This window comes from Apis laboriosa, unplaced genomic scaffold (genome assembly GCF_014066325.1).
Source record: "Apis laboriosa isolate Shangri-la unplaced genomic scaffold, ASM1406632v1 scaffold21_cov150, whole genome shotgun sequence".
In the NCBI taxonomy this organism is placed as follows: Eukaryota; Metazoa; Arthropoda; class Insecta; order Hymenoptera; family Apidae; genus Apis; species Apis laboriosa.
The window spans coordinates 2,194,569-2,220,160 of record NW_025222365.1 but is presented as its reverse complement, the minus strand read 5'-3'; the positions used below and the strand labels follow the sequence as shown (position 1 = coordinate 2,220,160).

General features: G+C 24.7%; 7 protein-coding genes and 1 long non-coding RNA gene across 12 annotated transcripts; 6 read left to right on the top strand and 2 right to left on the bottom strand.

The window, feature by feature from the left end:
• Nucleotides 1-113: 113 nt before the first annotated feature.
• Nucleotides 114-3,371, top strand: LOC122712805 (exonuclease 3'-5' domain-containing protein 2). The gene is made up of 7 exons (XM_043932716.1): nucleotides 114-781; nucleotides 1,199-1,340; nucleotides 1,420-1,719; nucleotides 1,805-1,929; nucleotides 2,018-2,427; nucleotides 2,513-2,889; nucleotides 2,996-3,371. The coding sequence occupies exons 1-7, from the start codon at nucleotides 546-548 to the stop codon at nucleotides 3,194-3,196; spliced, it is 1,791 nt and encodes a 596-aa protein (XP_043788651.1). The 5' UTR covers nucleotides 114-545; the 3' UTR covers nucleotides 3,197-3,371.
• Nucleotides 3,372-3,557: 186 nt separating this feature from the next.
• Nucleotides 3,558-4,278, bottom strand: LOC122712808 (mitochondrial import inner membrane translocase subunit Tim16). The gene has a single exon (XM_043932723.1). It carries the CDS (start codon nucleotides 4,061-4,063, stop codon nucleotides 3,665-3,667), a length of 399 nt encoding a protein of 132 aa, XP_043788658.1. The 5' UTR covers nucleotides 4,064-4,278; the 3' UTR covers nucleotides 3,558-3,664.
• Nucleotides 4,279-4,382: 104 nt separating this feature from the next.
• LOC122712809 lies at nucleotides 4,383-5,251 on the top strand. 2 transcript variants are annotated; one of them, XR_006346419.1, is made up of 3 exons: nucleotides 4,383-4,441; nucleotides 4,805-4,869; nucleotides 4,960-5,251. It is a non-coding gene; the product is annotated as an uncharacterized LOC122712809 (long non-coding RNA). The 2 variants fall into 2 exon arrangements; XR_006346420.1 differs by having other exon boundaries at nucleotides 4,385-4,441; nucleotides 4,705-4,869.
• LOC122712807 (protein farnesyltransferase subunit beta) lies at nucleotides 4,661-13,132 on the bottom strand. 4 transcript variants are annotated; one of them, XM_043932718.1, is made up of 8 exons: nucleotides 12,971-13,132; nucleotides 7,684-7,762; nucleotides 6,230-6,346; nucleotides 6,012-6,131; nucleotides 5,690-5,928; nucleotides 5,263-5,563; nucleotides 4,953-5,194; nucleotides 4,661-4,890 (listed from the first exon to the last, which is right to left on the bottom strand). In XM_043932718.1, the coding sequence occupies exons 1-8, from the start codon at nucleotides 12,985-12,987 to the stop codon at nucleotides 4,701-4,703; spliced, it is 1,305 nt and encodes a 434-aa protein (XP_043788653.1). In that variant the 5' UTR covers nucleotides 12,988-13,132; the 3' UTR covers nucleotides 4,661-4,700. The 4 variants fall into 4 exon arrangements, with proteins under 4 accessions (XP_043788653.1, XP_043788657.1, XP_043788656.1 ...); XM_043932722.1 differs by lacking the exons at nucleotides 7,684-7,762; nucleotides 12,971-13,132 and adding an exon at nucleotides 7,586-7,610; XM_043932721.1 differs by lacking the exons at nucleotides 7,684-7,762; nucleotides 12,971-13,132 and adding an exon at nucleotides 7,533-7,551.
• LOC122712806 (glucose dehydrogenase [FAD, quinone]-like) lies at nucleotides 9,023-11,992 on the top strand. Its single transcript, XM_043932717.1, has 11 exons — nucleotides 9,023-9,452; nucleotides 9,576-9,775; nucleotides 9,846-9,957; nucleotides 10,027-10,161; nucleotides 10,235-10,350; nucleotides 10,452-10,619; nucleotides 10,692-10,845; nucleotides 10,905-11,065; nucleotides 11,142-11,319; nucleotides 11,416-11,620; nucleotides 11,701-11,992. Exons 1-11 carry the CDS (start codon nucleotides 9,308-9,310, stop codon nucleotides 11,891-11,893), a joined length of 1,767 nt encoding a protein of 588 aa, XP_043788652.1. The 5' UTR covers nucleotides 9,023-9,307; the 3' UTR covers nucleotides 11,894-11,992.
• A 1,155-nt stretch (nucleotides 13,133-14,287) lies between the features above and the next one.
• LOC122712869 (origin recognition complex subunit 1) lies at nucleotides 14,288-17,173 on the top strand. Its single transcript, XM_043932846.1, has 5 exons — nucleotides 14,288-15,792; nucleotides 15,852-16,125; nucleotides 16,201-16,466; nucleotides 16,528-16,811; nucleotides 16,912-17,173. The coding sequence occupies exons 1-5, from the start codon at nucleotides 14,288-14,290 to the stop codon at nucleotides 17,076-17,078; spliced, it is 2,496 nt and encodes an 831-aa protein (XP_043788781.1). The 3' UTR covers nucleotides 17,079-17,173.
• A 299-nt stretch (nucleotides 17,174-17,472) lies between these two features.
• Nucleotides 17,473-18,261, top strand: LOC122712932. Its single transcript, XM_043932963.1, has 2 exons — nucleotides 17,473-17,761; nucleotides 17,886-18,261. Exons 1-2 carry the CDS (start codon nucleotides 17,521-17,523, stop codon nucleotides 18,224-18,226), a joined length of 582 nt encoding a protein of 193 aa, XP_043788898.1. The 5' UTR covers nucleotides 17,473-17,520; the 3' UTR covers nucleotides 18,227-18,261.
• A 130-nt stretch (nucleotides 18,262-18,391) lies between these two features.
• On the top strand, nucleotides 18,392-19,240 carry LOC122712881 (guanine nucleotide exchange factor MSS4 homolog). Its single transcript, XM_043932876.1, has 2 exons — nucleotides 18,392-18,726; nucleotides 18,981-19,240. Exons 1-2 carry the CDS (start codon nucleotides 18,601-18,603, stop codon nucleotides 19,212-19,214), a joined length of 360 nt encoding a protein of 119 aa, XP_043788811.1. The 5' UTR covers nucleotides 18,392-18,600; the 3' UTR covers nucleotides 19,215-19,240.
• The last annotated feature ends 6,352 nt before the right edge of the window (nucleotides 19,241-25,592 follow it).

Here is a 25,592-nt window from a genome sequence, read left to right as displayed (position 1 = left end):
CCAATCAGCATAAAGAACATCCTATTGAAATACAAACAAGGAAGATAACGTTTCAATAATCATAGTCATATGTAATATTTGATCACATACTTGGTGTTCGCGTCGTTGCTTCAGTAGCTACGGATTCTCTTCAAATCGCATTTGGTTAACTTATTTTTTTTAATTACGATCGTGATGTACCTTTTGTGTGATTCTTTAAATATTTTGAATAATTTAGTAATTCGATCATTCATTTCTTGGAACTTTTTATCTCTATTGCTTTTCAAATATCGGTTGTCATGATCGATTTCTAACTCTAATAATTCAACATAACGTTAAGTTTAATTAATTTATTTATTTAATGTATTTAATTATTAATTATCAATGTAAATATCTATATTTTAAATGAGAAAAAAATATATGTATATATACACATATATACATACATACATGTATATATATATGTGTACATGTATATATTTAAGTAGTAAAAAACAGAAAATAAATTGTATATAAAAAGTTTTAATTCTAATTGTGTTAAAAATAAGAATTTATCATTGCAATTAATGCATCCTGTAAAAAGCAAAATGTTTCTTGTATGTGTAACTGTGGGCCTTGTACTTTTGGCCTCTAAATATCACAAGAATGTTTTTCAAAGTGTTAAACACCTTTGTCAACGTATAAAGAATAAGAGCTATAAACAACATGATCAGAAAAAGAAAGATCTTAAAATTACATTAGATAAAATTATTTTGGCTGATACTCCAGAGAAATGTGATTATGCCATTCAGCGTATTCACTGGTAAGTTTTATAATTATAAATTATAAGTTATACAATTATTTTCTTATCAATATCCCCATCCAATATGTACTAAGTCTATAGTACTGTTATGTGTTTACATTTTTTTTGTTGTATATCTAATTATGAACTTTTAGGAAATTATATTAGTTATATTGAAATATATACATATATATATATTTTTTTTTCAGTTACTATTTATTATTTAAATAAGTTTCATTTATTTAAGAAATTATTAATAAATATATATTAATTTTATATATTTATTTTTTATACTGAATGAATTTTAAATTAATAATTCTAATATATATATGATTAAAATTTTCTAAAACTATAAATAACAATATATGAAAAATATAAAAATATATTATTAGCAATTTTATTTTAATTTTTTTATCATTAAATATTTTTTTGTTAAAGCAACTTATCTAATGATGTATTGGGTTTTGATTGTGAATGGGTAAATGAAGGGCCTGTTTCTTTACTTCAACTTGCTACATTTAATGGAGTGTGTGGTCTTTTCCGTATTGGGAAAATAGGATATATTCCTCAAAAATTAGAAGTATGTAATATTTGATAAATTTAAATTAATATATAAATTAATTGTTATATTAAATTAATAATACAACAAATTCTCTTAGGAGCTGCTAGCTAATAAACGTATTCTTAAGGTAGGAGTTGCTTCATATGAAGATGGTCAAAAAATTATAGCAGATTATGGTTGTAAAGTTTGCAATACACTTGATTTAAGGACATTAGCAGAACGTGTAAATTTACCAAGTCCAAAAAGTTTAGCTGCAATGAGTTTGCAATATTTAGGTTTGGAAATGGATAAATTAATAAAAGTAAGGTGTAGCAACTGGAATGCTGGCACTCTTACTGACGAACAAGTAGCATATGCTGCTTGTGATGCACTTGCATCTGTTCTTATTTATGACCAAGTAAAATATAATCTATAATTTGAAAAAATTTTATTATGAGAAATATATATATAATATCCATGCTAAATTATTTTATATTTTATAGATCATGCAAAAAATAAAAGAAAAATACTCTTTGTGGGAAAACTTATTAAATTATATAAAAAATATATGTAATAGAAATTTAAATATGCAATTTTATTGTTTACCTAATGATGTAATTGATACAAGGTAATATTTATTTTTGATTATTATTATTATTAATATTATTAATATATTAATAGAAAAGTTTGTTTCAAACTTATATCTTATATTTTAGATTCAGAACTCAACAAGCACATGTAACAGTTAATCAAAAAAATATTGAAAATAATTATTTTGATAAGATTACTAAAGATTTAAAGACAAAAAACATTGTACGTAAAAATAATATACCTACAAGAAACAAACCATTATATCATAATTGTTATTTACAAGCACCTGATGGAGAAATATTATGTACATGTGATCGTAAGAAAGCAGAATGGTATGTTACAAAAGGATTAGGAGAAATAATTGAAAACGAACCATTTACTGTAAGATTGAAATTTGAACCTTCTGGACGTGCTTTGGGAGAAGTTGGACAATATTATACACAAGTTAAAATTAATCAATGTGTAGTTTGTGGAACTTCAAATAAATTCATTAGAAAAAATGTTGTACCTCGAGAATATCGTAAATATTTTCCATGTGAGTTGTATGTTTAAAATTTAATTTGATTTATTTATAATAGAATAGAATATTAACAAATTTACAAATCAATACAATTTTTTAGTGGTGATGAAAGCTCATCAATCTCATGATATATTATTATTATGTCCATCCTGTCATGAAATAAGTAATTGTCATGATCTGCAGCTCAGAAGAAAGTTAGCAGATATGTGCGATGCTCCTTTAGCTGGTCCATTAACACATATACGTAATAAACATGTAAATAATTATAGAAAATTACATTCTGCTGTTAAAGCACTGAAAGAGAGAACAACTTTACCTGATGCACGACGCAAAGATTTAGAACACTATATTTCGGAATGTACAAATGGACAACAAGTTACACCAAGTTTACTTGATGCATTAAATAAAGAATTAAAAAATGTTATAATTTCATTGCCTAATTATGATCAATTTAAATGCCAACCTCATGGCTTAAAGGTATTATGAATAAATAATGAATCAAATATTTGTAAAGTTTTTTTAGTATATTAATGTATATTATGTATATTGTATAATAATGTAGTATATTAAATTTATTTTGCAGGTAGTTCAATATTTCCAAAAAAGGGAAGGGGGATTAGTAGAATTGGAGCGTATGTGGAGAGAACACTTTCTTTTGACAATGAAGCCAAAATATCTACCAAATTTATGGTCTGTTCGTCATAATCAAGAAAGATTAACTATTCGTCAATCTCAGAACAGAATTGAGCCAAAAGATGCAAAGGTAGCTGGTTTGGCATACTGAATTTTATATATTGTGTATATAAGAGGACTCGTATATGAGCGAGTACTTGTATTAAAAGACTGCTACATAAATCTGTATATCTTTTATGTGCATATATTTATATACATGTGCATATACATATTATTTATATATTTAGATATGTACAGATATATACAGATATACATAAGAAATAATGTTTTTCATTTTCTACCCAATTGATTGAAATTTATACAAATACATTAACTTATAAAAAAAAAAATTTGTAATTTATAAAAAAGAAACTGTAAATAATGCTTCCATCTTTTTCAATATATTTTAACTAATTATAGAATATAAATTTTAATTATTATAAGTTAGATTTTGTGAAAATACCCGATTATTATTTATTATTTTATATTTTTATATTTTATTTGCAATTAAAATATCATTACAAGCATATATACAGACTTCAAAGTTATATCAATTAAATTTAGACTACATAAAAATAAGTTAAAGTCGTCTTGACGCGTTTTGTTCGGAGTTTCTATTCGGAGGAGGAACTTTCACATTTTTTATTTCTTCATCAATGCGTTCTTTAGCACGTACAATTTTTGATTGAATATAAAATGAACCACCTTTTGATCTGTCATTAACTTCCATGAGATGTTTATAGTTACGTTCAATGGCTTCTATTTGGTCCACTCGTTCAACATTTAAAATCTGTAATGCTTCTTCTAAAGAAATACCAGTTTTATAATTTGTTGCAGCATGTTGAGCACCTCGTGTCCCACCGCCTGTTTTACGTGCAGCTGCTTGACTTGCCGCAATTTCTTCTCGCAATGCTCGTGCGAATGCTCTAAACACGACTTGCGTTCCCATTATTATTATTTGTACTAAGTGTTTTGCCATAACCTCTTTTCTTATTGAAAATAATTGTCAAAATAATTTTAGATACAATTTTTTCTTTATAATTTATCTTTTACAAAATATTTATATCAGACAAAATTTGTTTTTATGATATTCAAATATATATACTATTGTTTTCAAATTTTACAATAGTTTCCTTAATAACTTATTTCTTACACGTTTTGCACTTGTATTGCACCATTTCAGAACACATCGCTCATATATATATTTACTATACGTACATACATTAATCATTATTTATATATAAATTAAGTTTTTGATTCAAAGAATCATATTTATAATTGTGTCATAAAAATTTTTATTATATCTTATTTATCAAAAATTTCATATGATATTATCTATTTTTATAGAAGATTTCTAGTAAGTATATTAGGTTAGAATTAAAACAATATTCATAAAAAATAATACTTATTAAATATTAATTAATATTATAATTAAACAAATATTAATTCAATAATTCATAATTATTATTAAAAATTATTAATTATCATTTAATAATTTTATATTTAGATTTTGGTCAATTTTAATGTGAAGTAAAGTAGAATCTGTCTTTAAACTTCTTTCTATGAAATAAAAGCATTTTTATTTTATTTATATATTTTAAACATTAAATATATGTTCAGTCAGGTATAGGCAGTGTATTAAAATATTTTAATGCATTAACTGCACAAGAATCTTCTAAATTATACAAAGGATGAATTATTTTTACTAAATTTATGTTAGATGATCCAATAATCAATGGCCATGGAGAATTTTGTGCAATTGACAATCCACTAAGTGCATAACATGTATGATATACATCTTGACTTCTGAAATAATTATAACAATTTATAAAAGCTTTTATGATGACATTAATATTAAGGTCTCATACTTTCCAGGCTTGTCCACAAGACTACCATAAGGATGTTGACAGCAAATTAATAAATATTCTTGTAAGGCCTCTTGATTAAACAACCAATATGCGGAATTGAACACTTTGTTTTCCATAGTTAAAATTGTATGAATTAATGGAAAAGCTCCACCTTGCCAGAATGAATAACAACCATCTACTAACTTCTCTGTGCGTCCTTGGAATCCACCTTCTAAGCGCATTTGTTTATTTACTATCCATCTCTGAAAATAAATATATATAAATAGTGGAACTCTTTAATATAATATTTATTATAATAATAATTGAATACCAAAAATGATTTCAAACAACAGAAATGAGGTTTCCCAAGAAGCACTAGTGCTGCTAATCCACAAAATCCATATCCTCCATGAGCTTCCATGCCAGGAGAACCACCAAAACCACCTTCCCATGTTTGACATTTAGCTATCCAACTTTCACTTTCTTTAAATATTTCAGGAGTATATACATTTGTTAGTTTTGCTACAGAAAGAGCACAATATATTCCTCTTATATCCGTTTCTCCATCTTTATGCAAACTAAAAGAACCATCTTCTCCATGTAAGGATGATAAAAACTGTTTAAGTCCTTTTCTAAAATCAAATATATAAGATTATATAAATAATATTCTTAAAAGGAAATCTTTTGAAATACAATTTTAAAAATTATATTTATTTTTTTCATAGCATATATATATATATACCTATTAATATATATACCTATTAATTACTTGATAAGCTTGAGGTGTACCAATAGTGCATAATGCATTTATTGCTGCATATGTAGAGGCTAAATGAGGATGCTGTCCTGGACCTCCTCCAAAACCTCCTTCTGGTGATTGACATTTGGCTAAAAAACTAATAATTTTAGAATATTCATCATATTCTAAACGTTCTCCTAAAATTTGAAGAGAATGTAGACTCCAATAACACAACCATGGTCTACTAGAATCTAAACACTAAAAAACAGTATATACTATATTATAATAATATTTTAAATACAATAAATTATTAATAAACATAATTAAAAATTTATTTTTACCTGATAAGCTTCACTAAGTTGAAATAAAGATTTTTTTAAAAATTGAATATGTTTCTGTCTTGCTAAAAGAGGTTCATTGTTTAATTTATATAATTTCAATATATCATTTTCAACACGATCCTATAATCAAAACATTTAAAAAAATATTAATAATAAATAAAAAAAGACATATTTAATAAATAATTAAGTTACTAAATATAATATACATAAAAATATACCTGTCGTATTGAACTTGTAGTTTGATATCCTTCATCATCCTGTTTTTGTTTTAATATTTCTGCATAAGTTCTAATGTGTGGTTCATCACGTTCATTAATCATTGAATTCCACATAATCTATTAAACACGTGGATATATTGCATTAACAATTAAAAGAAATAAATGTTGTATTAAAATTTAAGAATAAATATAAAAAAATGGGAATTGCACTAAAAAATTTTAAAAGAGAAAATAATAAAAAAGACGTCTTTTATCATCATTTAAATAATAAAATTTCGCTTCTTGAATGAAATTTTAAGTTTTAAATAAAATTTTTTCAAATTATTATAATAACTATATCACTTTCATGTTGAATATATAATAATTACTTGAAGATGAGAAGAAGGTTAAAATTTCTTTGACATTAACTAATACCACAAATAGGCACAGATGAGGTACAGAATAGACATGTTATTTTATGAGATTTTATGTTCCATGTTCTGAAATACCGACCTCGAAAAAAAACAGTGTTTCTTACGCCCTCTGCAATTTGTTGTACATTTCTATATATCATACCTATTTTATATACAAATTGTCTTATGTGGCATTATTATCTTAATTTATGTTAATATTTATATATTATATATTATATATATTACATATATTTAAGTTTCAGATAAAAGTTCAAAATGATTTTAAGGGAATATTCTGATATTATTTATATTTTTATAAATAGATCATATGATAGACAAATTATTTTTCTTAAGTAGAACTTTGTATATTTTGATACATTAATGTATTGTATTTTTTTTTTATAAATTTATAAATATTAAATCATTTATATCTAAAAACTATTAGAAGATATTTAATTATATTTAATAATTTTCTAAATTAATAGTTTCTCAATTTATATAGTTTTAATTAAATATCAAAACTGTTTTTTGAATGCATAAATTTTGCAGAATAAATATAGATAAAAGAAATAAATAATAAGAAAAAGAGTTATAATAAAAATTGTGAAATCAGTGCTATTTAAAAAGTATTATAAATAAAACAAAATATATATATATATAAATATACATATAATATAAAGAAACAAATTGCAAAAAAAGAATAGAAACAAAGGAAGAATTAACTGTCCACGCCATCTCTTTTGAATAAATATTTCTTCAAAATAAATTTACGAGATGACATTGATTTCTAATTCTTACTTTATTTTGTTTTGTTTATTTTTGAAAAGATATCTTTGATATTCAAAAGATAAGCATTAAGAAAACATTAAAAATCAATTTTTACTTATTTTAGTTTTTTTTCTACTATTTACTTGTTGCCATCCTTGCCTATTTTGTTTGTATGTTTATAACATTATATATTTACAATATTCTAGAAATACTATTGATTCTACTATTTTTATTTTATCTTTGTCCTTCTCATTATTTGCTTTCCTTATATTTGTTTTTAGGCTATATAATTACAATATATCTTGGATGATAATCTCGCAAAATATGGTATATCCTGATATGGAATATCCTGTCTTGAATAACTTTCAAATTTCTGTAACACAAAAATAAATAAATTGAATTAAGTTAAAAGTTTTATATTAAATATATTTTTATATTTTTTCACATAATTACATTAAATTCAAACTTTATTTTAGGATATCAGTAATTGCAAAAATTTTTTTATATTTTCTAATATTTGAATGCAAAAATTAATTTTAGAAATAATTGATGGTGAAATTTATGTAAATGTAAAAGTTAGCATTTTTAGTGTAGTATTACTTTTAAAGAATAACACATAATTCAAGATGAGTGAATCATATCAATGTAAAGATTGGAAAATTTCTTTAGCCACACGAAATAATTTGTTTCATAATAATATTCCATATGTTCCTATACTAGTGGAAAATATTTTCAAATATCTTTCTTTAGAAGATCATGAAAAAAATGGAGTTAAAACAATACAAACTTTAGGAAAACTTATTCCAAAAACTGAAGCATATGCTATGCTTCAATCTTTAACACCTGGAAATAAATCTCAATTTTCTATTAATTTCAAGAACTTAAATGTTAATGATATATATATTAAAGATTCGAATAATGCTTATTACGCAATATGGGTAAATCACTTTTATTTTTTAGCATTATTTGTCTTTTATTTGTTCTTATTTTTATAGCATAATAATAATATATTATCTCATTATTTTATATTATAAAAAAATTCTTTTTTAAGCAAAAACATGATGTTTTTAAAGTATATGGAACTTTGAAGATGGAAGAATCAGGAAATGTGTTGGAAGTTTCCCATTTAGTTCCAGTATATGATATTGAGGGTACATGTAATGTAATGACATTATTAATGACAATTGCACGTACAGAATATCGTCAGTAAGTAGAAAGAAGCAAACTTGGAAAGAAAGCAATTTTTCTTTAATTTTAGATAATAATTTTTATTTTTTTTTAGATATTATCGTACCAAAGAACAAAATAATAAGTTGCAAGAACAATGGCTTAAAATGGGAAAGGAAAACAAAAGACTTACAAAAAAAATTCCATGAAAAATATTATTCCAAAATTATTTACAGATACATGCAAATGTATATAATTATAAAAATGTATGTATTATATTTCCTTATTATTATAAATATATATTCGAATTATTAATATTTTTAATAAAAATATCTGAAAATATATGCATCCTTGTAAAAAGTAATTTATTTGTAATATAGAAAATTTATATATAAATTATAGTTTATATATAAAATATAAAAATATATAGACAGATTGTAATTTCGATAGAAAAATGATGAAATATATTTAATTGATATTCTAAATATCTTTGTATAATAATAATATATACATAATATTTCATTTATACTTGTAATTCTTATCGATGTTTGATTACATTACATTCCAATAACAACGAAATAAATATTAATCAATAATATGTTTATGTATATTTTCGTAATTTTTTATGTTTTTATGCTTTTTTTGTAATGGTTCATTTATTTCATTTTTTCGAAATTATACATCGAAAAGTTATCGTATCGAAAAAAATTTTTGTTCTATTCTTAACCTTAATTTTTATTAGACTATTACAATGTTCATGTTTCTACACTTTACAATCATCACCTTAATTGTATTTATATTTTCTAATTATCTTAATTTTATATATCTTTTTGACATTTGTAAGCAGTGGCTTTTTAATGATATTAATGATTTCCAATTATATGATTTTATCGTTGGTACGTTCATATATATATGTTAATAAATTATATGTTAATATATTTTAAGAATATAATTATATACATATATAAAAATAAATTTGTTTGAAATATTATAAAAGATAAAAATATTCTTCTATTTAGTTGGAGCTGGTACTGCAGGTATAACTTTAACTACAAGACTAGCCGAACATGGATATAAAATATTATTACTCGAAGCTGGAGGAATTGCACCACCTTTTTTAGATATTCCACTTTTAGCTCCTCTAATTCAAAACAGTCCATATGATTGGCAATATATCACTATACCTCAACAAAATGCTTGCAAGGGTTTAAACAACAATGTATAATAATTAATATAAATTAATAATATTTGTCATGAAATAAGATGTATAATTAAGAATTCATTTATAGCAAAGCAAATGGCCAATTGGTAAACTTCTTGGTGGAACTAGTAGATTAAACTACATGCTTTATGTACGAGGACATCCTTTAGATTATAATGATTGGATTCCAGATTTTATTGGTAATTTTCAGCTTTTTGTTATTTTATATCTATAATTATTATTATATATTATTCTGAAAATATTTTAAGAACCTATCAAAAAGAAAGGTGGTTCAATGCATATAAGTGATTTAGAATGGAATACTGGTCTTGCTGATATAATCTTAAAAGGACTGCAAGAATTACAACAAAATATTGGCAATATTAATAATAATTTAAAAAATGGTAATTATATAACAAAAAATAAAAAAAATATAGTTTTGTGATATTTAAATATTTAAATATTCTATTGACTTAGGTTTCATGAAAGTACAATTATTTATGGAAAATGGAAAACGATGGAGTACAGATAAATTATTATATGAATCTCTAAAACATAAATTAACTATTATTACTTATGCTCATGTTGAGAAAGTATATATATTGAAAATAAATTTGAATTTATTAAATATAATTCTAATTTTTTAAATTACTTCTAATTATAATAATATCTTTAATTTATTAATTATTTTAAGGTATTAATGGAATCAAATAGAGCAGTAGGAGTACAATTTATTGCATTAAATAAAAAATTTAAAGCATTCGCAAAAGAAAGTGTTATTTTGTGTGCTGGTGCAATTGGTAGTCCAAAAATATTAATGTTATCTGGTATTGGACCAAAAAAACACTTAGAAGATTTAAAAGTAAATTTTTCTTGAACTTTATTATATTCTATATTAACTTTTCATAATGATTTAATAATTTGTAATTTGTAGATAAATGTAATTAATGATTTACCAGTAGGTCAGCATTTGGTAGATCATGTGCTTACTGGAATTGACCTAATAATGCTTAATATAAGCATAGGTCTCAGTATGGCTAATACTTTGAATCCTATATCAGCATTAAATTATTTTATGTTTGGAAAAGGTAAAATTATGTTCAAAATTCGTAATTATCATTACTCATACCAGTATGTTTTGTCTTAGGACCTTGGACATTTACAGGAGTTGAAGTTTTAGGAACATTTCACAGTTCTTTTCAAAAAAATAAATCAAGTATACCAGATTTAGAAATAATGGTAATGCCAGTTGGATTATCAAGAGATTATGGAATTGTTTTAAAAGAAACTATGGGAATTTCTGAAAAAGTACATTATAAACAAATCTAAAATAAATTTTATATATTATCTATTGACATAATTAAATATTAATTCATTTTTATAGGTATACAATGAATATTTTGGTCCTAATTTATATAAGAATACAATAACAATTGCTCCAGTGTTATTACATCCTAAAAGTAAAGGAGAGATTAAATTGAGAAGTAGTAATTCTTTTGATCCACCTTTAATTGATCCAAAATATTTATCAAATGAAGATGATATTGCACTTCTTATAGATGGTATTTTACTAAACTTATCGTATTATAAAATATAATATTATTATAATATGATATGACAGATTATTTTAGAAAATTGCAGAAGTATTAATTTTTTAGGATTGCAATTCGTTAAAAAACTTATTGAAACCAATGCCATGAAAAGTATTGGTGCATCTATTTATAAAAAACATTTTCCTGGCTGTGAAAACGAAATATTTGATAGCACAAACTATTGGAAATGTTACATACAACATTTAACTTTAACTTCGTATCATCCGGCCGGTACATGTCGGATGGGTGATGTTGTTGATCAAACGTTTAAGTAATTTATTAATTTTATATAATTTTTTATAAAGTTATTTTATTCTTTATATAAGATGTTATATAAATTATTTATTATAGGATTTATGGTACAACAAATTTATATGTAATTGATGCATCTGTATTTCCATTTTTACCAAGCGGTAATATTAATGCTGCTGTTATTATGACTGCCGAAAGGGCCTTTCATATAATTCAACAAAATACAAAATTTCGTAAAAATCGTACAAAATGTTATAAGCCATATGATTATTATCATATACCTTATGATTAATAAATGGAAATAATTCTTCTATTTATTTTTTTATTTTAATTTAATTTAAATGATTAAAATAAATCAAATACATTTATGTTCATATAGCAATCAAAATGAAAAAATTTTATTATATTATAGAAATTTTTTTTAAAAATAAAAACGCAAGATTACGAAAAATTTTACCTGAATTTGTATTTGATATTTTTTTAAAAATAAATAAAGAATATTTTTATCAAACTAATACTAGTAAAAATTATATTTTATTTATATTTAAATTAAGATGTATTAAGAGTAACTATGTCTAATATTTTTATAATCGCGTTTGGAATAATGAATATTCTTATGATTATTATGATGGTTACTATTTTTATGTTGTTCTCTATGATAAGGATGTACTCGTCGAGACCTTCTATCATCTTTATAAGAATAATTATCTATATGTTTCATGTATGAATCTGTATTTGATATCATATTCATTCCGAATGTATCTTCTTTCAAATGAGACATATCATTTCCTAATAACATTTCTTGACCTAATTGAAGCCAATGATTCAAATGAACAAAATTGTCTTGAGAGTTGTTAATTTGTGATAATGCATTTTTCCTTGGGCTCATATTAAGAGGACGATTAAATAAAGATGTACCATCAAATAATTCTAAGGCATATAATACAGAATTGATATGTTTATATGTTACAAATCCATATGTTCTTTGTTTGCCATCACGATCTTTAGGAATAGTAACTCTTTGTACTGGACCACCCTATAACATCGCAGAAAATATTTTGTAAAAAATAAAATTTTAAAATATATTTTGCAACATTAGAAGTATATCCATTTTCGTAGTCTGAAAAATAACTAAATCTCAAAACAATAATTTAAATTACATAATTATTAGAATATAATATTAAACTATTAAAAATATAAATAAAATTATATGTTTAAACTACATATGTATGTATATAATATTAAATATAAAATTATCATATATAATTAAAATTTGAAAATTATTTTTTATTTTTCAAAATGTTGATTTTATTAAAGAGAATTGGAAAATATCTTCTCGAATATTTATTAAATATATAAATTTACAAACCTGTAAAAATAATTCATATAGAATTTCTTCTGTCACTTTTTCACTTAAATTTCCACACCAAAGAGTACGCATTTCTTCATCCATATTGTTAGAATAAGATAGAAATTGTTTATTCAAAATTCTTTAAAAATAATTTTATTGATAACTAAACAAATTACGTTAAGCTGTATTCTCACTAACGAATAATTCATGAACACTTCGTACATAGTTCACTAACAATTTGCAAATTTTTTATAACTATTATTCAAACTTTTTGCGAACATTGTGTATAATAATTATAATAATAATTCATAACTAATTCTCGAACATTAATTTATTAATTTTTTCAGTTTTTTGAAAAGAATCAATATATTGTGTTTGATATTCTTGAAAAATCAAGATTTATAAAAAAAATATCGAATAGTTCCTACACAAGTCTGTGAAAAATTTTATTTCATTCTAATTGATAATTAATTATATTAATTACATTAAATATAAATTATATAATAATTATATTTAATTATATTAATTATATTAAATTATATAAAATATAATTATATTAATTAAAATATAATTAATTATATTTAAAGAATATTAGATTTAAATTATTGATTTAAATTATGTTTTCATACTCAAAAAAATCATAAAATCTAAAAATAAAAAGAATTTTATTCTAAATATGAATTTATTAAGTGTTTGTGAAAAAATTGCATGATAGTTAAAATATCAATAGATGATATTCAAAAATGTTTGCCAGTAACTCTATATGAATAGTTCATAAACAATATGCCAAATAAATATAAGAATAGATGATTTTTAGGAAATTTTTATACTATACGTGAAGAACTGATACTATTTGTGAATATTGATGAAAATGCACCTTTATAAGAACAATGAATGAATTTCCAATAGTTTTTATAATTGACACTAGAGGCTTTAGAGAGCATTTATTTGATTATATCGATTATACGAAATCAATTCAAGAAACTATATTATTCATGATTAAAATTAAAGAAATAAAATTGGCGGTACATATGTACATATATGTTTATGAGTGTTTTGCTTAATGATATTTATATTTTTCTTTTCTTTTCAATAGTAAATACTAAAAAATTATATTTATTTAAAAAAATAAGTAATAAATTTATTTTATGAAAATATATATGCATAAAAAAATGTATAACATAACATAAATTATAATATATTTTCTTAATATTTTTTTATTTAATTAAGTGCATATTATGATTAATTAAATATAATTTATTAATAAAAAAATTTTTATTAAAAAATATATATAATTAATTTGTTAAAAAAATTCAAAAGTAAATAACAATTAAAATGACTTCAAGATTAAATAAATGTTCTGATCATCAAATATTAACAATTCTTGATACAAAATCAAATTCTGATAATGAAGATCAAGAATCATATGATAATATGAATAAAACTAAATTGCAAACAAAAAAAAAATCAAATGCTCAAAATATAATAAAAATTATTTCAGATGTATCTTCAGATACAGAAAATGTGTTTCAAAATTATAAATATGCATTATCAAAGAATAATATTTTACATAAAAAAAATGTTTCTCTTAAAATTAAACTTAGAAGATCTACAGAACAAAGTTTATATAAAATTGATACAGATTCTGAATATGATAATTCTAATCTTAAATCTCAGAATAGACTTCGAAAACAAAAAAGAAGAAATTATTTAGAAAGGAAAAAGAAAAATTTAGAAATAAAAGAATCTTATAGTGACAGCAATGATAATTCTACAAAAACTGAAACAAATGATGAAAAAGAAATGAAACATGTTGAGATTGAAAATGAACAATTAAGAAAGAATAGAAATAGAAGACCACCTTTAAAACTTTCTTATTATTATTGTGATACATTGAATCCTTCAAACCTCAAAAATAATTCTCCATCTTTAAGGCATAGAAAAAATATTAATTATAATGAGAATAAATTACTTATCAATTCTATTGTATCTAACATTAAAAATGAAAATAAACAGAAAAGAAATGAAACTTTAAATATTTCTAATGACAAACAGAATTTAGAATGTTCAAATATAAAAAATAATAAACGAAATCGTATTTCTTATACAAAAAATGAAGAAAATGAGAATAGTAATACAGATACTGAAATATTGAAAACAAAATCTTTGAAAAAATCTAATAAATTTAAAAGTATAAATAAATTAAATCATATTTCAAAACAACATGATATGATAAAGAAACAAAATTCATTATCACCAACAAGTACAAATAGTACACCTGTTAAATCAATTAAACAAAAAAGGATGATATGTGAAACACCAAAAAAGATTCAATGTGTTGATATTAGTAATAGTAATGATGAAGAAGAATGTTTATCTGATATGTATAAACGTATTAAAATTTCATCAGAAGTAAAAATTAAAAATTCTACTTCTTTTAAAATGGATAATCAAAAGAAGATGATTTGTAGAAATATAATAACAAATGATCAATTTGTTGATAAAAATAATAGTAATACTGAAGATGAATGTTTATCTGATATGTATAAACGTATTAAAATTTCATCTGCTAAAAAAAATAATATAAAAAATGAAAAAAACATAGAATCACAACAGAAATCTCATTTAAATACTCCAAAATCTCATTCAATAAAATGTAGCAATTTAACACCATCATTAGTAAAACGGAATAATGCTCTATTAAAACCTAGTACACCATTACAGGAAGCTAGATCTAGATTACATGTTAGTGCTATACCAAAATCTTTACCTTGCAGGGAAGAAGAATTTAATAACATTTTTACTTTTCTTAGAGGAAAATTGGAGGATAAAAGTGGAGGGTATGTAAAAAATACTGCTTATTAAAAAAATTTAATTAATTAATCATAAAAATTTGTAGATGTATATATATAAGTGGAGTACCAGGTACAGGTAAAACTGCAACTGTAAATGAAGCTATTAGATGTTTACAGAAATTGATACTTAAAGGCCAGTTAGATGAGTTTGATTATGTTACAATTAATGGCATGAAATTAACTGAACCACGACAAGCTTATGTACAAATTTTAAAACAATTATATAATAAAACAGCTACATGGGAACAATCATATTCTATACTTGAAAAAAGATTTCATAATACTACTTCTAAAATGACATTACTTCTTGTAGATGAAGTATGATTTTTCTTTAATATTTTATATTATTTATCTATATTATCATTGTTAATTTTTAATATGTTATTATTGCAGCTTGATTTTTTGTGCACAAAAAGACAAGATGTTGTTTATAATCTATTGGATTGGCCCACAAAATCAACAGCTCAGTTAATTGTTGTCACTATAGCCAATACTATGGATTTACCTGAGAGAGTTTTAATGGGACGTGTTACATCGCGTTTAGGTCTAACACGATTAACTTTTCAACCTTATAATTATAAACAATTACAAGAAATAGTTATGTCTCGACTTAAAAATTTCGACGGTTTTAGAAGTGAAGCTGTACAACTTGTTGCACGGTATTATTGCACTATAATAAAGTTCATTGTTTATCAAATATTATAAAATATTTTATTCTAGAAAGGTTTCTGCTGTATCTGGAGATGCTAGACGAGCTTTAGATATATGTCGTCGTTCTATAGAAATTGCAGAATCGCGAAATGCAGAAACGATCTCTCTTCAAGATGTAACAGAAGCTGTATCCGAAATGATTGCATCCGCGAAAGTTCAAGCTATAAAACATTGCTCAAAAATGGAACAAATATTTTTGCAAGCAGTATCTTCAGAAATTATGCGAACTTCGATTGAAGAAGTATATTTTAAAGATGCATATAAGCAGCTTGAATCATTGTGTTCTTTTGATGGTTTGTTTATTCATATTTTCAATAATATATCGATATGATAATTAAAATATATAAAAATTACAAATTTTATTTTTTATCATATATTTATTCATCTGTACAGGTATTGAGATACCTACTGTAACAGAAGTACTTGCTATTTGCAGAAGATTGGGTTCTAGTAGATTATTAATATGTGAACACTCGAGAAACGATATATATCAAAAGATTTTATTAAACATTTCAACAGATGATATTCATTATGCAATGCAAGAATTAGATTTAAATTAAAAATAAGATAATTTTTTAAATATATATATATGAGTGCCTGCAACTGTGATGTATATTACATGTTTTCTCAAAAGTGCCTTAGTAAGGTAATTCAATAAATTATTAATATTTTATTCAATTGATTAAATTGTAATTAATGAATTTTGAAATAAAAGTGATATTTTATTAAATAAATTTTTTTATTTAAATATTAAGTTATTATTATCATTATATGTAAGATTATATGAAATATATATTTATTTATAGATTTTTTTTATAGACCATTATCGATCATTAATGTGTGTCATCAATGTTTATATCTATATTATTAACGAATTATGTAATTCTAAAATTTCATTTGCGAATTATATTGTGAGTTATTAATAAGTAATAGTCAATATATTCTCAATAAAAGCAGTGTTTTATTAGTCGATTTAAAGATATCTTGTTATATATTAAAATTATGGTTAATGAAAATATTGACGAACAAATTTTAACACTTTATAATGAACGAAAATGGATAGATATCATTAATTTAAATTGTAGTTTAATTAAGTTAGATAAAAGCAGATTATTTTGGGTTCTACCAACTATTAATGATTTACAATGGATAAAAGAAGTAATTGATCAAAATAATATGATTGGATTAATTAGCATAGGATGCGGTTGTGGTTTATTAGAATGGTTGTTTGAGCAATATTCTGGTAAGATATTTTCATAAAATATTTTTATAAGTCTAGTCATTTATAATCTTTAAAATCTAATTTTTATTGATTATTAATTAATTTTTTTTTAATAAAAATTAAATCTTTAATTATTTTGTTTAAGGTTTAAATGTGATCGGTATAGAATTAGATCGCTCATGGTGGTGTAGTAAATATTCACCACCTTTATTTTTAAAAAATATTGTTTTCATTCGTGAAGATAATTTTCTTTTGCCGGATAAATATGCTCTTTTATTCTGTTATTTTAATGACGCATTCGCTTTTCATAATTATATGAAAGATTATAAAGGCAATCTTATCTTCGTTATTGGACCAAAAACAGGAGAATATCGATGGACAAATCCAATGCCATTTGATAAAGCATTTAATAAGTTTGGTTGGAAATTAATAGGTAAAAAAAAAATGGAACGAACAAATGATTTTATTACAGTCTACAATAAATGATTAAATTTTGTAAAAATAAAATTTTGAAAAAACATATCGACAGATTGGATTATTTATAAAAAAAAATGAATTTTTTACTTTGTATTAATATTTCGTAACAAGTTTCATGGAAATATTTAAAATATTTTCGGAAAAAATTTATTTCTATTTACATTTTTTATTTTTATAAAATAAATAAAATTTGACATATTGCTTTGAAGCTGTCTTCGAAAAGAAATTTTATCGTTCGACATTCGACTATCGAATTATTATCGAGTATTTCTTGTTGCGATAACAGATTATAGTACATGTGGTATTTTTGTTTCAAGTGTCAACATTATTAATGTCAATAGTGTTTTATATTTATAAATGTCAAACATTTGAAATAGAAAGACATGTCCGCAAACAAGGATATCAGTATATTAAAGGATCAAGATGAGAAAAACAAGTTAAAAGTTTATTGTACATTTTGTCCATCAAAAATGCTTAATGCTGGTGTAGCTCGGCTAGTTAATATTGAGGTAATTGTTTGTCAGTTTTAATATGAAATATATAAATTATATAAAAATTATAATATTGATCAAAATTTCAATAAATATTGCATAATTGTTGTATTTATATTTTATTAGAAACCTAACCTTAAAATTTGTATACTTGTTTTTCTTCTATTTTTTAGTTCTAAGTTCCTTTTCTATTATCTTCTTATTAAATATAAAATACAACGGAGTGCAAAATATTTAATAATTAAACTAAGCTGTGTGATATAATATTTTAGTTTAATCTACCCTATATACATCGTAAGGGAGAGGGTGAAGCTGATCAACAAGAACTGATAACCGATTATTGGTTGGTGGAAGATATGTACACATTTGAAAATATTGGTGTTTCTCATACAGTAGACAATGTAAAATATTTAGCATGTGCTGATTGTGAAAGAGGTCCAGTGGGTTGGCATGATGTATCTACAAAGAAATCGTACATTGCGCTAAGTAGAGTTAAGCACGAATAATTAAATAAAGTTATTTTTTAATTTTATATAAAAAAAATGGCCTATTTTTTTTTATCTATTTATGCATTAAAAATATAGAAATAAGAAAAATCTCAAAAAATGTTTGAAGGAAATCATTTCTGAAAACTATTACTTTGCTATTTAAGTTGATAATTTAATACTTAATCACGTACGTTACAAACACAGCCGATAAATCAGATAATCAATCGTCGTTACGATATAATAATTAATAAATTACGCTTACGATTATATAGAAACAATTTATCAATATACTTATTATGTGTGCATTTTTATAGTAATAATATATTGATGTTTATGTCATTGCGACCATTGGACTGTAAAATTATTTTTATCTGATTATTCTTATTATACATATTAGCATAATTATATGAGTAAGATTTATGTGTATGTACATGTAAGTAAATCAATATTTTACTTAAAAAATAATGTAATCACGATTACGTTATTAAATTTTGCATTTTCGATAGTATATTTAAGAAAATGTAAATAGGAAGTGAATTTTTTCATTCATTTTTCATTGTACATTGTAAATTTTTTACGTTGAAAAAAAAGACATATATATATATATATATATGTAAATTTTTTACGATGAAAAAAAATATTATTATTAATTGTTTTATAATTTTTCATAAATTCTTTTTTTTTTTTTTGATTTTTTCGCTTCATTATGATAACGAAGATAAAGTTTATTGCGTGTTTGTAAAGCCTAAATAGAATCGATTGTAATTATTTATTAAATATTTCCTCTCCTACCCTCCTTTAATCCTTTATGTGAAATATATAGCAAAAATAGTCGTGCATTCGTTTTGTAAATAAAGCTTTACGTTCTGCATTCATCTACCTTTTTTTTTTTCGTATTCTTCTGTCTTTATTATCTCGCACGAGTTTTTTTTTGAATTGAATGTGGAAAAATACGTAATATTGCGCACGAATAATCGATTTACGATAATTACAAATAACGATCGCAACGATGAACATCAATCGTGATATATTATATATAATAATACGCAATGACGTTAATGATATCGTTTATAACGATAATATGATTAAATTTCCCGTTACAATAAATAAAATAACGGACGAAACAATGACAAACATAACGATATATAAACATACATTCATAGAATAATTGAGCTTGTGATAAATAATAATAACGTGTCGATAAAGAATAACGGTGAAAAATATTGGGTCAACGATGCGATTATTAATAAATCCTATGCTACAAGAATTTTTTTCTTTTCGAAATTGCATTATACAATAATACTCGAATATATCGATTTGTTAATCCTAGTTAACACTCAACTTATACTCGTTTAATATCGTTTTCTTTGTCTCTTCTTCAATCTTGAATTACGTTCCTTTTTTTCCTCCGTACACGTTTTATGTACGTGGATACTTTTTTCAAAGGTAACTATCTACATATTCTAATATTCGCAAATCAATTGATCAAGCGATCACCGATCGTGTATCGTTACGCAGAATTTGTATTATTTACGATAAGTTTTTTTTTTTGTTCTCCTTCTTTTTCTTTATGATAGATGCGATGAAAAGGTAGAAAAAATAACAAGACTAGAATCGGATAGACTAGAGAATCGAGCAAATACACACGTGGACGTTTATGTTATAAAAGTCCGACGGTCGTCGCTGCTTAAAGTTAAATTAATCCTCAGAGTTATGACCACATTTACTAGATATTTCGGATATTTATTTTGACATAGATATTGAATTTATACTCTTCTGTCTCTTTCCATCCTATCCCTCCCCATAAAAAATCACCATCATTTTGAATCATCGTTTTCCCATTATATCATTTTCTTTTCCAAAATTGTTCATCATATGATTACCACGATAGCGTTCCACGATATGGCACTCTGAATTACTTTATCTCTCGTTTTCTCTTCCCTTAGACGAGAAGGAATAATATAAGCGTAATCAAATACATCGTTTTAAACGAAACAAAAATGATAACTTCGAAAGACACGAGTTGAGTGAAATCACATATTGGTTACCACAAATTGGTAACGATAAAGACATTCAAATTTTACAGAAAAGAAAAGAATTGTTTCCAGTGTTTTTTTTTTCCTTTTTTTTTTTTTNTTTTTTTTTTTTTTTTTTTTTTTTTTTATAAAATAGACATCAACGAAGTATCGGAGTCGTAATAAACGTATTATAATTAACGTATAATTTTATAAACAGACAGAGATGATTTTTTTTTTCTTCATTATTATGAAAAATGTGCTAATTTGCTTAGTTTAAACTTCGTTAACGCGAGAAGCTATATATTTATATACGTATGTATGTATAACGAATCATTTCTCGATAACGATTAGCATAAAAAAGTTTCGATGCGAAACACAGAATGAAAATACTTTCTGCCTTGAATTATTTTAAGTCTTTGCTTTGGTTTGTATAATATATAAATCTTTTTTTTGTTTTAACATCTTCCAATTATTCGTCTTAAAAAATAAAATCGATTAATATCTATCTCGACTAACAAGTTTTCCAAGTAAGATCAAATTATCATTTACGAGAGTACGAGGATCGAAATAGATCTGTTCGTCCAATATTTTTCAATCTTTTTCGATTTACAAATTCCCTTTTGTAATATTCAGATAAGTTAAGATCCTTCCTTTCCTACACAAGGTAAGGAAAGCGAAGAAAAATTATCAATCTGCTTCATGGATAAGCTCGAAAGCAAAAGGAAGAATGTAATTACATTGAAAATAAATTTAGCATTAATCGTGGATCCACGATCCAAAGAAGTTGAGAACCACTGTATCAGACAGACTTTTGACGCTTTAATAATCGCGCATTAAAAATCGAGCAGAATGAAAGCTGTTCTAAAACTCTTGAAAAGGATCAAAATTGTTTATCGGCAATTTTATATAGTTTTTATTGGTGTTTCTTTTTTTTTTTTTGGGAATTAACCTAAAAAAATTTGTCGACGACAACGACGACGAAGCTCAAAATGTTTTGCGATATTCGACTGATATTCACCCTTCGTCTCACCGATTCCCCTGTAACAAGGTTTTTAATACTGTCTTAACCAGCATCGTCGATCGATGACCATATCGCAGGATCGAACATGCGTGGATATAAATATACGCAATTTGAAAAAATAAATTCTCGCGGAAAAATAGACTCGACTTGAATTGCGAATCGTTCGTATTTAACGATATATTTATATATTTTAAAGAGATAATAGATAATCCGTACACTGTTACGTGGATAGGAATGTCAATATATTGTACGTACATATAATAAAAAATTAGAACTATTTATATATAGGATAGTAATGGTAATTTTAATATTAAACAAGAATATTCGACGAACACGATCCTCCTTTTCAATTATTATACACGTTTAGATTAGTTATTACAATTCAATAAGAAAACGTTGTTGTGAAACGAAGAGTGAATGTTAATTCTATGCATTCTTGAAAAAGAGCATAGCACAAGTGCGGCTAATTATAAAGATTTAGGATTACGTGTTTTTTGGTCCGTGATGTATTAAACATTAACGACATTAATTAATTTATTCATCAAACGCGTCCTATCATTTAAACTTTGTTGCTTATTCATTCACCGCGGATGACAATTGCGTATAAAATATAGCAATAGGTACTTAGAGTCAACGATCATCCTTTTTTTCATCGTCACCAACCTCGGCAAACTTTTCCAACATTCTCTCTCTCTCTCTCTCTCTCTCTCTCTCTCTCTCTCTCTCTTCTTTTTTTTTTATTGTTCCTCTATTGCTTATAGCTTTCAGGCTAAAAAAAAAAAAAAAAAAAAAAAAAAAAAAAAAAAAAAAAAAAAAAAAAAAATTCACCGAGTTTGGAGAAGAGCTATATACTTTCGCTCTTCGACAAAATATGTATATATATATATAATTTTAGACGAATCGAATCGTTCGACCAAGGCAAACTCCGCCTCCATGCAATTATATTCGTTGTGTCGATTACGCGTTTATTCGTCTTACTTTACTCGAATATCCTTTAAATCGGCGCCATAATAACAAGAGAAGCTTATTTTTCGATTGTTGGCCGTGTACAGCATCCGTATGATTAACATCTACGATCCTAATTTATTTATAATAAATATAGCGATGCGGTTTACAATTATATCGTTCGCATAGTGTTGTCGCTGTAAAATCACGTTTTTCTCTTTTTTTTTTTTTTGTTGTCGCTGAAAAACCAATTGCTTATTTTTCCTCTCCCCCCCCCCCTCCTCTTTTTCCACTGTAATCTTTAATCAAATAAACGAACGGTTGTCGCAAGGTTCTGTATTTGCGCGCGCGCACGTGTGTGTGTGTGTGTGTGTGTGTGTGTGTGTATGGTCTGTACGTGACGTGTGAAAGATGGAAAAATTGGAAACGAGGTCAAGGTGAGATGATGCGTTCGATATAATTATACAGAATTGATTCTGATTATTCTAAACACGTAATACACGTCGTGTGTGTGTGTGTGTGTGTGTGTGTGTGTGTGTGTGTGTGTGTGTGTGTGTGTTTCCCTCCCTTTTTTTTTCTCTCTTCAGTGCACAAGTTTTTCTATACAAGTTTGAGCTTGGTGAAATCGTAAAAAATCTCTTCCTTCATAATCCTTCGCTCGAAGAAAATTTTCTTCTTCAACGATTCGACTTTAGCGAATTTACCGCGAAACACGCGAACTCGATTCGATAAATTCTGTGAAAGCGCGACAAATGATGGAATACTTTTTTTTTTTTATTTTTTTTTTTTTTTTCTTTTCTTTTTTCTCCTTCCATTCTTCCTCTGCGATTATTCGATATTGCTGAAGAATTGTAGTGGCACGTTCGACTCGAAGTTGGTTTTTTTTATGTATATTTCCTCTCGCTCGATGTAATCTCACCAAAAGTTCGTAATAAGAATATACGTTTATAAATAGCGATAACTTTACAGTAATTACGGTAAATAGCAGTTATTTTAATAATAGTGGTAATAATAGTTATTTTTTAATGATATAACAATAGTAATATTAATAATCGAGACGATGACGATGGTGATGACGATGATGACGACGATGACAATAACAATAATAATAATAATAATAATAATAATAATATTAATAATAATAATAATAATAATAATAACAACAACAATAATAATAATAATAACAATAACAATAATAGTTGCGATAGTGATCAATATAGAAAAATGTACCCAGAATTCATTCGAATTAAACGTTAAATATCTGGAATCACGTTCTATATATTTTTTTTTTTTTCTTTCTCTCTCTACTTTCATTCTACCTTTATCATTTCGTTTCATTCGTTGATTTTGATTCGACCAATTTGATTATTATATTTTATTCGTCTTCGAATATCCGAATTTCATTTGAAATGAAAGAAAATAAAAAAAAAAAAAAAAAAAAAAAAAAAAAAAAAAAGAAGAAAAATATCGAGGGATCATTATCGATTTTATCCTTTGTACAAGATGGATCGATTCGAATTTTCTATATCCTTTCTAACTTTGCTTTTTTTCTCTCTCTCTCTCTCAAGTCGTTCTTTTTTTTTTTTTTTTCTCGCTTTTCGTGAATTATGCATATTACATCATAGAATATAAATCGTAAAAGCTATATATTTACGCGAAAGCTACCCTGAATGATTGAAAAAAGATACATATCGTACGTATATATTTGTACGTACACGGATATGCACGCGTTACCTACTGTGAAAAGCTTCGATGAAACGACGATTGATTAACCATATTTATGTACGTGTGTGTATGTGTGTGTGTGAGTGAATGAGTGTGTGTGTGTGTGTTCGTGTTTTTTGTACAACGGAATTGTATTTACGCTTTACAGCCCTGCTCCCTTAATTGAAAGCGAACGTCTTTTTTTTTTTTTTTTTTTTTTTTTTTCCTCCTTTTTAAAGGTCTACGAATATAGAGACTAACTTGCAATCACGGTTGATTTTTGCCACGGTATCGTAATCGATAAAGTACAGAAAAAAGGTCGATATTTAAGTAAAAGGCGAATCACGAGTTAGCGATTTCATGGACGACACTTACATCGACCTTACCTATTTATATTTATAGTGAGATTACAAGTATATAATAACATTCCTTAAGTTAATAAGTAAATTTGATTTCTTTTTTTTTTTTTCTTTTCTTTTCTTTTCTTTTCTTTTCTTTTCTTTTCAGCTAGTTTTCAAAAGCATCCTTGAATTAGTGACGTCATTATTTGATAAGTAGAAGAAAATATCGTAAAAACCACGTTCTTCGTTCTCTCTCTCTCTCTCTCTTTCTCTCCCTCTCATTCACGCTCAGCACATACGCTCGCACATACACGCACATGCGCTCCCTCTCTCTCTCTCTCTCTCTCTCTCTCTCTCTCTCTCTCTC